Consider the following 13,590-nt stretch of genomic DNA (forward strand, 5'->3'; position numbering starts at 1 on the left):
GCGGGGAGGGGCAGCGCCGGGGCGGCGCGCCGAGAGCGGCGAGGCGGCGGGTGTGAGCCAGAGCCGTGGCCGTGGTTCCTGTCGCTTCGGTGCCGCTGTCCGCTGCGCCGCCTCCTGCCGGACCCCGAGAAGCCCCCGACCCGGCGAAGGAGTCGGGACTGGGGTAGCCGGCGCTGAGGGAGGAGTCGGGTCCGAACGACCGCGCCAAAGACCCCTGGGCGTGGAGGTGGGGGGCTGAGGCCCCCGAGGGGGCCCCGCCGCTATGGGCAACCTGGAGAGCGCCGAGGGCGGCCAGGGCGAGCCTCCCTCTGTCTCGCTGCTGCCGCCGCCCGGCAAAATGCCGATGCCTGAGCCCTGTGAGCTGGAAGAGAGGTTCGCCTTGGTGCTGGTGAGAGCTGAGCCTAGTCCCTTCCCCCTCCTACCGCCCCGCAGGTCCCAGCGCCCCGGGTGGGTTCCTTGGTCCGGCCCACCCCTTCAGTCAGGGCCCCCGATGGGTCTCGGCCCCCAGCGCCTTCCCAGGAACCTCTGAGCAGCCCCGTCGGGGACCTCCCGACCGACGCCTCAACCGCTGGACACTTAGGAGGAGGGGTCCCCAGCCCGGGACCGCCCCAGGATCCAGACTTCTTCCTCTGCCCTCCCCCTTCTGCCGCCCTTCGCACTTCTCCTCACTTCCCTGACAGTCTCCGCAGGTCCCTAGGATTCTCATTCTTAAACCTCTGGCTGGTGCGGGGGAATTCAGAAGCTCAGGGCCGGTCCACTCCCCAGCCTAAGTCCGGGTTCTCTGACTGGGGAGACCGCCTCTCGTGTTAACATGGAGGCTTTCCAGGGAGTGGGTCCTACTCCCAGCCCAGACCAGATGTTTGGGGGAGAGGAGGGGGAATGGAGGGGGACTGGCAGCTCGTGAAGGGGGTGGAATAAAGAGTGATGCCATTCTACTTATTTTCAGAACGGCCTGCAGGCATCCTGCAAAGTTACAGTGGGTTTGCCTAAAAGAGCTGAACATGTGGATAAGCCATTTCACTAGTGTATTTTTCCAATTGAAACAATACACAAACCATCCTGCCTCCCCCCCCCCACCCCTTTTATGTTAAGCCCTAGTGGCTGGTTTGTATTTTTTGCCTGTGCTTCTTTTTAGTCTTTCTGTAGGTTCCTAAATGATCTGTATGGATGAGTTTTTAGAGCTGACTTTGGGATTCTTCTTTGATGTGGGAACTGGACATTGATGTCGGTGGCTCTGTGGACAGAGAGCATCTGAGCTGGTATCACTGAGATGGAGGCAGAGAATATGTCGGAGGTAAAAATGAAGTTTTGGAGAAAGAAAGTGAGCTAGGTGAAGGAACGTTTGCTAACAGAGGTAAATCTTAGAGAAACTTGGGGAAATAGTTCCCAGATCCTCAAAGAACTCTCTAAGAGGCAGTGTTAATGCTGCCGTTATTGTTACTATGGCCTGAAGGGCTGACTTTGCCTTTGCCTGTGAGGAGGGTTAAGTTGTGACTTAGCAGCCTTATTGGATTTCATCTGCTTTGGAATAGGAAGATTAGATCTGTTGGCACCAGTGAAGCTGTCTAGAGATCCTGGCCTCTCCGATGGTGCAGAGCCTGACATCACCCCACTGGCACCATAGCCAGATCAGAGAGGGTTCACGGGGTTCCAAGGGGAAGCTGGCACCTATCTGCCCATCAGCTCTGTGAAGGGCCGAAGGGATCTGGGCCACATGTCTTGTGGCCCTCTGCATTTCCTCCAGCATCCTCAGGGGGATGGGGTGAGTCAGTGATTACTAATGTGCTGTGGCCATCTCAGAGGTTGAGGAGAGCCTGGGACTTGATGCCCTTGCAAACAAGAGCTCAACTGTTGGGGGAAAAGAGTGGGAGGGAATCTGCCCTCCAGTGGGGGTGTGAAAACCCCCATGGAGTGGCATGAGGTAGCTACAGAAACTGGAGAAAAAGGGTTGTAAAGGGATGTTCAGAGGTGGACTGGGTAGGGGGCTGCCTTAGGTAGGGGCTACCAGGCTGTGTGTTGTGAGAGCTCAGAACCAGAGTTGGTCATGTCCTCACTGGAGTTTGGTTGACACATTTGTTTAGTTGGCAGATTAATGGCTTAATATTTACAAAATGCGTATGGTATCCTGATTACTAGCCAGAGAGCCTAGGTCAAACCGGGGACCGTACCACCCACTTGCAAGCCTAACTTTCAGCATAAAGTTTTGATTTGTTTCCTCGTGGGTTTTGTTTTGGTCTTGTTACTGTGTGCCTGAGCCGCTGCTGACGGGGAGTTGGAACAGGGCAGGCCAGGGCTAGTTAGCTGTCTTAGGAAAGGAGGAGATTTTACCTCAGTTTTCCAACACAGGGAAATCATGCTTTCTTGGGGATTTGAGTTCTTCACTAGGGACTCTTAAAGATCCCTCTTTCCTCTGTTCCTAAAACATGTCCTTTCCACTATCCTTTGGGAACAGTACTGGCTATTGGATGTTTGACCCTGGAACAGGCTCAGATATATTTCCTGACAGTCAGGAGAAGCATAGTACAGTAGAAAAAGCAGGAGCTCTGTCTTAGCGATCGTCTTAACCTCTCTGAGCCTAAGTTTGCTCATCTGTACAATGAGGCTAATGATTCCCATCCTGGTGGGATTTTGAGAATTAAGTGAGGTGTGTATATAAGGTGCTTGGCACCCAGTAGGTACTCAGTATAGATTAGTTTCTTTTCTTGATTGTGTAAAAGAGTCAGACAGGTTGTTGCTTTTACACCATTTTCTTCCCCAGATTGATTTGGTTTATGGACAAGCTATTTGTTGGTTTTGCTGAAGTGATGTACTGGTGTCCTGGTTAAGCATATGGATTTTCAAGTCAAAGTGGGCTCAAATACTGGCTCCTCACAGTCTCCAGTTAGAAAAGTGTTTGACCTCAATCAAGTTACTTAATCTCTTTGAGTCCCAGTTTCCTCTTATAAATGAGGATAATAATAGTATTTGCCACATGAGGTTATTGTGTGAATTTAATGAAACTAGAAGTTAAGTACTTAGTTAGCAGAGTCTGGCATCTACTGTATGCTTGGTAAATGGTAGTTTTTAAATGTGTAACTCTCAGCAGTGACTCAGATCTGAGATCACTTGTATTCCCAAAAAGGTATTTTAAGTTCAGAGATCTGATGAAACCAGTTACCCCATTCTGTATAGCCAGACTCAGGATATGCTGCTGCTGTCACATGAAGGGCTTCCCCAGTCCCAGTGTATCTATGGAAACCCCCCCTGAAAAGCACCCTGGCTGGGGAAGTTGTATCATTGCTGAGTCAAGACCACAGGCTCCCAGCTTTCTGGTGCAGACACATGACGTGACCCACAGCCTGTCAGCCGAGGTTGGAGAACTCGAGGTCTGAAGCCGTGAGGTGATTTGTGCAGGACATAGCCCTACCCCAGCCCAGTGCCCTAATCCAGGGCTTTCCTGCTGGTATGCTGGGATACTGATCCCCTCAGCCCTGGCAGCAGCTCAGGTCCCAGATTGGTCCCGTCTGGCTGGATCAGCTTCCACCATTTACCCTGTGTATACTGTGCAAATAGTATTTTCTAGGTGTGCCCTGATATTAAAAAGGTTGTGAAGCTGCTGTGTTACACTGTTTCCTTGGGATCCTTCCTTACCCCCTGTCTTGGCAGCAGCCCCTATTCTGTTGAGGACTGATAAGTTTAGGATGGTCAGTTATTGGAGCTCCTCTTTATTAATACCAGGATGAGAGCCGATCTCTGGTCCGGTAAAGCCCCCCTCTGTGTTTTGGTCCCGACTAGTCTACTACCTTAGTTGCTCAGAAGCTAGTATGCTGGCCAGTACTGGCCTTTCCTTAGATAGAGAGGGGAGGCAGAGGGCTTTAATGACTTTAAAAGGATAGCTGTCTGCCTTTGCTGTGTTTGCACCCTGATTTTTCTGTTTACTGGCTTACTACAGATTTGAAACGAAGTCTAAAGGTTCTAATGCCAGAAAAAGCCCTGGATATCCCTCAAGAGGAGGCTCTCAGGGCATGAGGGTGGGGCTGTGTGACAGGCTGTCCCTGCCGTGGCCCCTCCTTTCACATTTCCCTGGTAGACTGATGACTTGGGGTTTTGCTATAAGTGTAGCGTTGATGTGGGAGCTAAGCTGGCCTGGGTGCTAGTTGTCAAGAGGCTTTGAGAGGCCTCCTTTGACATAGAAAGGGGCTGGGAAAAACTTGGACTAGATATCAAGTTCCAAATCGCCATGGTGGAAATGTTTTTCCCAGCCCTGGGGATTGTGGTGAATTAGTTCAGGCTGGGATAGGACTTGGGGGAGGGTAAGGGCCCTTGACAGCTGTCAGAGCAACCCCCTTGTTTAGAGACCCCACTGAGAAGACCCTAGGGCACAGAGAAACCTCATTCCTTGACTTTCCCATATGACCCTGCTTTAGATTGGGGAGGTGTAGGGGTAGGTGGGAGGGAGATGGAACTGATGCAGTGGACTCCTTGTGATTTGGGAATGTTTTCATGGCTCAAAGGGAAACTCAGCTTTTTTCCTTTTTTCTCTTAAAGTAATATTCATTCTCTAAAAACAAGTTTGGGGAATTTAGAAAGAAGAAAAGATTGAAGATTTAGGTTGAAGGAAAAAGTCCATATTTTCTCCATTCCTTTAGCAGATGGAGACAATGTGTTTTAAAACTTTTCATGTTTTTGTCTCTGCATAGGGTTTTTTTTTTAAATTAATTTTATTTATTTATTTTTTGGCTGCGTTGGGTCTTTGTTGCTGCGCGCGGGCTTTCTCTAGTTGCCGAGAGCAGGGGCTACTCTTTGTTGCAGTGCGTGGGCTTCTCATTGCGGTGGCTTCTCTTGTTGCAGAGCACAAGCTCTAGGCGCACGGGCTTCAGCAGTTGTGGCTTGCGGGCTCTAGAGCGCAGGCTCGGTAGTTGTGGCGCACGGGCTTAGTTGCTCCACGGCATGTGGGATCTTCCCAGACCAGGGCTTGAACCAGTGTCCCCTGCATTGGCAGGCAGATTCTTAACCACTGCGCCATCAGGGAAGCCCTCTGCACAGGGTTTTGTACAGTGTTGTGACAGTAACGTGTGTGTGTGTGTGTGTGTGTGTGTGTGTATGTATACACACACACATATATTTATCCAACATGGCTTTTTTTTTTTTTTTTTGCTTTTGTTATTTCATTAGTTTTCCCAGGATAGTCACTGTAAACATTTTTAAATGCTTGTACAATGGTCCATCAAGTGAATGTACCATTGTTTACTTAACTCTCCTCCTATTGTTGGACATTTAGGTTGTTTGCCTCTGTTTGCCATCATAAACAATGCTGTGATGAACATCTTGGTGTACCTTTTCAATAGTTAGAGTTTTCCTTGGGATAGAAACCCAAAATTGAACTTCCTAGATTGTAGGATATAATGTTTTTAAGGTCCTAAATACATATTTACAAATGTTTTTTTAAAAAGAGAGTAGTTCATGTGAGTGTCCTTAAAGGGAGGTTGGAGGATTGAGGATAGCTTCTTTTCTCCTGATTATGAAAATGAGACATATTTATTAAGCAAATTTAGAAGTAAAAAGTATGAAAAGTATAAAACATATGGAAAAGTATGAAGAAGAGCATTAAAATAACCTGTAATCTCTCCATTTACTGTTAACGTTTTGATGTACTTATATATTTTATTACTGCCTTATATTTCTCTCTGTCTCCGCTTTTTGCTACTGTAATTAACACTGTGATGAATTTTCTGTGCATAAATAGTTGTGGGCATCTCTGATTATTTCCTTGGGATAAATTGCTTTTAAAGGCCTTTGAGAAGTATGCCTTCTAAAAAAGTTGTACCAGTTGTCTTTTCCACTGATAGTGTGTCTCCCTTTCTCCATAAGCTAACCATTACTGAATGGTTTAACTTTGAACACCTTTGCCAGTTTAATTAGTGAGCAATGGTATTTTGTTTTAATTTGTATTTCTTTTAACATTTCATCATAAGTGTTTTGGCCATCTTTTTTTTTTTTTTTTAAACATCTTTAAAAATATGGAACGCGTCACGAATTTGCGTATCATCCTTGCGCAGGGGCCCTGCTAATCTTCTCTGTATCGTTCCAATTTTAGTATATGTGCTGCCGAAGCGAGCACTTGGCCATCTTTTTTATGTGTTCTTAGCTCTCTGCTGGGGATTTATTATACATACATATTTCTATGTAATAAATGTATATGTTTCCACACTTGTTCATTATAAAATATTTTTCATATATGAAAGAGCATATATAACTATTATGTTAGATTAAAATAATAATGAAATGGATAACAGTGTATCCACTGGAGAGTTCTTGGAATTGCTTCCTGCCCCTTAATTTCTTCTCCCTGCTATTTTATCTGGGATGAAAAAGCCCTTTAGCTCAGGACTTATTGGGTCTGTTTCTGCAGCTGCAACAGTCCAGGTGGCAGCCACACCAGTGCTTCATAGCTCTGTCTGTGGGGAAACAACCGCTGCAGCTGGTGAGAACAGGAACTGGTCGTGGTGGAAATAGCTAGTCTTCAGTGAAGTGAAAAAGAAGCCAAGGTGGAGAGGAAATGAGACCACAGATCCTCCCCTGCCCCTGGGGTTGCCTGGGAAGGCTGGTCGGAGCCAGGGCCCCAGTTCCATGGTCGAGACCAAAGAATCTGCCCCAGAGCTGACTGTAGTCAGCCCAGGGGACAGCAGTGCTGGCGGCCTGAAGTCAGCGTGTTATCTGCTCAGCCAGGCTGGTCACCTCCATTCTGGGGAATGTTTCTCCTAAGTCTGCGCTGAGCTGAAGCAGCGCCAGGGAAAGGCCGGGGGTTCATTCCAGTTCGGAAATGCACTTCAGAGAAGAGGAAGGACCTTTTTCTTTGAAGATAAGAGAGGGTGCTGTCTCTACACAGCCCCCGCCCCCTGCTCCTTGCTGGGTACTCTAGGGCCCCCTCTTTGAATAGCACCACATGGGAACTGAAGGGTTTCGAGGTTGTCATCCATGAAGAAGAGGCTTCCAGAATAGAGATGAACTAGGCAGCTAGAATCCCTAAGTTCCCATTTCCAGTCTCTCTGCCTCCCTCAGCAGAGCCACATTTTTCTATCTTGTTTTCCTTCCATGGGAGAGTGAGTCCCCCAAGAAAGATACAAAGGTATTAGGCTGCCTCTCTGTCCTTGAAATACTCTGTCTGTGCCTCCCACACTCCTCTCTACCTCTTCTGTTTTCATCTTTCAGAATCCTCTTTCCAGAATCTCTTAATGCTTTCTGTCTTCTATCACTTTACAAGGAAGGTGTGGGTTGGAAGTTTGTGTGGTGGGTAGGGGAGGACCTGGACAGGGTTTTGGCGGAGCAGTTTCCCCCACCCCCTTTACTAATATGCATGCTCTTCTCAGTTTATAAAGTACTTTGAGGTACTTGAAGGGTGTTCTAAACAATGTTCAGAACCACGAGGGCATATCAGAATTATTTATGTGACAAATTTTGCAAGTAGAGGAAGGATTTAGGCTGTTGTATGCTCGCGATGGTTCAATTCTTGTCCTCATCTCTTTCCTCGTTCCCTCCCCATCTCTTTTACCTCCTTCTCACCCTCACTCAGGTTATTGACAGGGCTGGATGGGCTGGTGGTCCTGCGTCTGGGTCCCTAAAAACATTAACGGGGAAGGAATATACTCTCTTCTTCCCCTGCTTGCTCATTTCTACTCAGATCTAGACTAGAGAGTGTCATAGCCCTCCTCCAATTGCTCATCCCATCTCTAAGAGCTGGGCATGAGCCTTGTGTTTGGGTACTTTCGGAGATGGTTATCTTGTTTTAAGGACTAGCTACAGTTTAGAGCAGAGTTAGTTTCTGCTCAGTTTTTACCAGTTTCCTTGCAGGGAGCTGGAGAGCCAGTCCCTAGATCTTCCCAGTATTTCCCGTGAAACCTTAAAAAAAAAGCTGTCCTGGAAGGAAGTAGCTGGTTTGAGACTCTTGCAGGCTTAGGATGTTTTGAAAGAAAAAACATCAGTTTTGGAATCGGAAGACTTGGGTTCTGGTCCAGCTTGATAGGTTTTTTTTTTTTTTCTTTTCCCCCAGCTGATGACCTTAGGCAAAGTCTATAACTTTTCTGAGCCAATTTCATCCTCATGAAATTGGTGATGATAATATCTACTTTACAGGGTTTTGAAGATGTTTAAAGTAGACAACGTAATGAAAATAGTTTATAAAGGTTCTACAATTAAATGTTTGTGGCATATACATTACCCACTGTATACCACCCCTCTTCCCATCAGTTAAAGTGGTTTTCAGCTTGGGGAGGTACTGTCCCAGAAGGGAGCTTTTGGCAAGTGAGGATTTTTGGTTATCACACTGACTTGGAGTGGGGAGGGGGGAGTTGCTTCTGACATTTAGTGCCCAAGGGCTGGGGATGTTAACCATCCTACAGCGTTTGGGTCAGTCCCACACAGTAAAGAATGATCTTACCCAAAATGCTGATAGCACTTCTGCTGAGAATTATCTTCTACTAATCTGTACCTCTGTTGTCTTTTTTTTTTTTTTTTTTTTTTTTGGATAACTCTGTTTTTTTGGTTTTTTAAAAATTTATTTATTTATTTATTTTTGGCTGCATTGGGTCTTTGTTGCTGTGCGCGGGCTTTCTCTAGTTGCGGCAAGCGGGGGCTACTCTTCGTTGCAGTGCGTGGGCTTCTCATTGCAGTGGCTTCTCTTGTTGCGGAGCACAGGCTCTAGGCGTGCGGGCTTCAGTAGTTGTGGCACGTGGGCTCAGTAGTTGTGGCTCATGGGCTCTAGAGCGCAGGCTTAGTAGTTGTGGCGCACGGGCTTAGTTGCTCCGCGGCATGTGGGATCTTCCTGGACCAGGGCTCGAACCCATGTCCCTTGCATTGGCAGGCGGATTCTTAACCACTGTGCCACCAGGGAAGCCCGGTGTTTTTTGTTTTTTTTTTAAATTTTTATTGGAGTATAGTTGCTTTACAATGTTGTGTTAGTTTCTACTGTACGGCAAGGTGAATCAGCTATACGTATACATATATCCCCTCTTTTTTGGATTTTCTTTTTTTTGTTTTATAAATTTATTTTATTTATTTATTTTTGGCTGCATTGGGTCTGTTGCTGCATGCAGGCTTTCTCTAGTTGCGACGAGCGGGGGCTACTCTTTGTTGCAATGCACGGCCTTCTCATTGCAGTGGCTTCTCTTGTTGTGGAGTACGAGCTCTAGGCACGTGGGCTCAGTAGTTGTGGGTCGCGGGCTCTAGAGGGCAGGCTCAGTAGTTGTGGCGCACGGCCTTAGCTGCTCCGCGGCATGTGGGATCTTCCTGGACCAGGGCTCAAACCCATGTCCCCTGCATTGGCAGGTGGATTCTTAACCACTGAGCCACCAGGGAAGTCCCTGGAGTTTCTTCTGTACCTCCGTTGTCTTTGTGTCCCAGTTGGGGATGAAGCTTTAAGAGCAGTAAAAGTAAAGGCAGAGCAACAGTTTTTGGTGCTTTCTTGGCTTTCCCATTTCCTATTACACCTCCAAGCAAGAGGTGGACCTCCATCTTTTTATTACCTCTGTCTGTAGGTTTAAGGACTGATTCCCTGGTTCCTTTTGTACTGTGGGCTGTACCCTAAAACTTGTCAAGGAGCAGTTTGGGGAATACACACTTCACTGCTGACCTTTACTAACCCCATCAGCTCCTCAAGCCAGGGTAAACGTTCTTTTAGGTTGGGAATATGTTTGAGAGCTTTTTAGACAGTGCTTCTGGATCTTTTGAGTAAAAGACTCTTTTGAAAATCTGATTAAACTTGTGACCCCTAATTCTGTGCACACATACAGTCCTTTGGGGGTTTAAAACCCATTCTTGGATCTGCTAGGGAATCCCTGGCTTTCAGCCTAGAGGAATGGGAAGGGAGAGCTGGGCGAGGAGAAGCCACTGCAGGAGCTCCTTGACACAAACAGTACTCAATATTTTTGTAAGGGGAATGGAGCCCTTACAAAAGGGCTATCAGTTCAGATAAAATGATGCCTCTGTTGGTGGTTCCAAAAAAGAGAGCTTGTTGAAACTTGGTTGACTGCCATTCAGAAGGAGATACTCTGGCCCTTGGACATCTTAATTTAACTTTTAAAAAAAAATTTAATTAATTTATTTTTTATACAGCAGGTTCTTATTAATTATCTATTTTATACATATTAGTGTATATATGTTAATCCTAATCTCCCAATTCATCCCCCCCACCCCACCTCCCCCCTTGGTGTCCATACGTTTGTTCTCTACATCTGTGTCTCTATTTCTGCATTGCAAACCGGTTCATCTGTACCATTTTTCTATATTCCACATATATACGTTAATATACGATATTTGTTTTTCTCTTTCTGACTTACTTCACTCTGTATGACAGTCTCTAGATCCATCCACATTTCTACAAATGACCCAATTTCGTTTCTTTTTATGGCTGAGTAATGTTCCATTGTGTATATGTACCACATCTTCCTTATCCATTCGTCTGTCGATGGGCATTTAGGTTGCTTCCATGACCTGGCTATTGTAAATAGTGCTGCAGTGAACATTGGGGTGCATGTGTCTTTTTGAATTATGGTTTTCTCTGGGTATATGCCCAGTAGTGGGATTGCTGGGTCATATGGTAATTCCAGTTTTAGTTTTTTAAGGAACCTCCATAACTGTTTTCCATAATGGCTGTATCAATTTACATTCCCACCAACAGTGCAAGAGGGTTCCCTTTTCTCCACACCCGCTCCAGCATTTGTTGTTTGTAGATTTTCTGATGATGCCTTAATTAATTAATTATTTAAAAAATATATTTATTCATTTATTTATTTTTGGCTAAGTTGGGTCTTTGTTGCTGCACGAGGGCTTTCTCTAGTTGTGGCTAGTGGGGGGTACTCTTCATTGCGGTGCTCAGTCTTCTCATTGTGGTGGCTTCTCTTAATGCGGAGCATGGGCTCTAGGTGTGTGGGCTTCAGTGGTTGTGGTGCACGGGCTTAGCTGCTCCGCGGCATGTGGGATCCTCCCGGACCAGGGCTCAAACCTGTGTCCTCTGCATTGGCAGGCAGATTCTTAACCACTGCACCACCAGGGAAGCCCGATGCCTTAATTTAACTTTGACTAAGGACACTTTGTGGTGAGGTCTTCCCCTTTGAGCCAGACCCTCAACCTCCAGGAACATCCAGGTAGGGATGACAGGATGTACTTTGACAAGCCAGGGGAACCAGTGGCATCCTTGCAGTGAAGCCCAAAGGTTAGGTCATATCCTATGTTTTGAGGTACTATCTGCCCAAAGCCGCAACTCTCTCCAGCAGGCCTAAGGTCTCTGGGAAAATCCAGGCAGTTGTGGCTTCCCAGGGTGTGCCTTAAAGAGGACTTCGACATCCAGTCTCTAGCAGTTACTTCTATGCTTAAATCCTTTTGCTTTCTACCTTACAAACAAACAAACAAACAAAAATTACCTATATTTTTTTTGACTGCTCAGAATATTTCATACCAAAATTTTTGAAGAAAAATTCAGATCTTTTGGGGGCTTTATTATGAAAAAAAGTTTTTTTCAGAACAACATTAAAAATGTTGTTTTTTTATGGGTGGAGTCTCCCATCTCATCCTTATAGGAATGGCTCAGTTTCTGGTCTCCACCAAATGCCTAGATTTAACTTGTATAGGTTAAGGAAAGAGAATTCAGCATTTGTCGGGTATATGCCACATGCTTTTACATGTATTATCTCATTAAACTTGACAACAATACTGTAAGGCAGTTATTTTACTTTTTTAAATTAATTTTTATTGGAGTATAGTTGCTTTACAGTGTTGTGTTTCTGCTGTACAACAAAGTGAATCAGTTATACATATACATATATCTCCTGTTTTTTAGATTTCCTTCCCATTTTGGTCACCACAGAGCATTGAGTAGAGTTTCCTGTGCTATACAGTAGGTTCTCATTAGTTATCTATTTTATACATACTAGTGTATATATGTAAATCCCAATCTCCCAATTCATCCCACTCCCCCTCCCCCCCTTGGTATACATAAGTTTGTTTTCTACATCTGTGTCTCTATTTCTGCTTTGCAATTGTTCATCTGTACCATTTTTCTATATTCCACATATAAGTGATATTATACGATATTTTTCTCTTTCTGACTTACTTCGCTCTCTATGACAGTCTCTAGGTCTATTCACATCTCTGCAAATAGCACTATTTCGTTCCTTTCTATGGCTGAGTAGTATTCCATTGTATATATGTACCACATCTTCTTTATCCATTCCTCCGTTGATGGACATTTAGGGTGTCTCCATGCCTTGGCTATTGTAAATAGTGCTGCAGTGAACATTGGGGTGCATGTATCTTTTTGAATGCGGTTTTTATTTCTGTTTTACAGGTGATGAAAACAGGGCTCAGAGGGGTTAAGTAACCTTGAGAAGGCCTCAGCTTAGATGGCACTTAGAGAGGCCTTAAGTAAAAATTTTTGGTTAGATTTTTTGTTAATGCTAAAAGGACTGCTAGAAATAAAACTTTTTTTTTTTTTTTTGGCTGTGTTGGATCTTTGTTGCTATGTACAGGCTTTCTCTAGTTGTGGCGAGCGGGGGCTACTCTTCATTGCAGTGCACGGGCTTCTCACTGCGGTGGCTTCTTGTTGCGGAGCATGGGCTCTAGGCGTGCGGGCTTCAGTAGTTGCAGCTCGCAGGCTTCAGTAGTTGTGGCGTGTGGGCTCAGTAGTTGTGGCTCGCAGGCTTAGCTGCTCCGCAGCACGTGGGATCTTCCTGGACCAGGGATTGAACCCATGTCCCCTGCATTGGCAGGTGGATTCTTAACCACTGTGCCACCAGGGAAGTCCACAACTTCTAAAAGATGCTTAATCCTTCATTATATATATATATTTTAAAATGCCTAGAAAAATTTCTGGAAGAATACAAGTAAATCTAATAACAATGATTACCTCTGAAATGTAGGGAAGGAATCATAATAAGAGGAACAGGAAAGTCAAAGGGAATTTAGCTTTATCTATAATGTTAACATTTCTTACAAGGAGAATGTATTTATATGTCAGTTATGTAATTAAAAGTTAAATAAAAAACTGTTAACCTCATTAGAAATCAAGGAAATGAACATTTCAATGATACACTTTTATACTAATCATCTGGGCAAATTTTTAAAGATTGACAATGTCTGTGGTTGTCATTAGTGGTACATTAATACACCATTAGTGGTAGTGTAATTTGGTACAGACATTTTAGAAGACATTTTATAGGGTCTACCAGTTTCAAATGTGCATACCCTTTAACTTGGTCATCTCACTTCCAGGGAACTGTCCTACAGAACTGTTTATACATGGGCACAAAGGTGCATGGAAAGGATCCTCAGGGCAGCATTGTTTAAGAGTAAACACCTGGGAAAAACCTGATTGTCCATTTCTTGTCCATATCTGTTTCTCTTCCATTCATCTGGTTACTCCAGGCAACTACTGGGAGTTATCCTTAATTTTTCCTTCTTCCTTCTCCATACTCAGTCTAGTACTCTGCCAATTCCATCCCCAAAATATGTCTCAGATCTACCCATTCTCTCTTCTCTACTGCCACTGCCTCAGTCCAAGCCGATGTCAACTCTGGCTTGTATTACATCCAAACAATTGGCCTCCCAATTTCCTCTACT

The 13,590-nt window shown here is 45.1% G+C and overlaps 1 protein-coding gene across 4 annotated transcripts in view; it reads left to right on the plus strand.

The window, feature by feature from the left end:
- The window catches only part of FMNL3 (formin like 3), a 54,966-nt gene continuing 41,376 nt past the window's right edge, over window positions 1-13,590 (plus strand). For 2 of the 4 annotated variants that reach the window (XM_082421313.1, XM_082421316.1), the window contains exon 1: window positions 2-388. In XM_082421313.1, the coding sequence (XP_082277439.1) occupies window positions 263-388 (126 nt within the window). In that variant the 5' untranslated portion in view covers window positions 2-262. Of the gene's footprint in view, window positions 389-13,590 lie in introns of all 4 variants that reach the window. The other 2 variants (XM_082421314.1, XM_082421315.1) reach the window with 2 other exon arrangements.

The sequence above is a fragment of the Balaenoptera physalus genome, assembly GCF_965194825.1.
Source record: "Balaenoptera physalus genome assembly, chromosome: 13".
NCBI classification, from domain to species: Eukaryota; Metazoa; Chordata; class Mammalia; order Artiodactyla; family Balaenopteridae; genus Balaenoptera; species Balaenoptera physalus.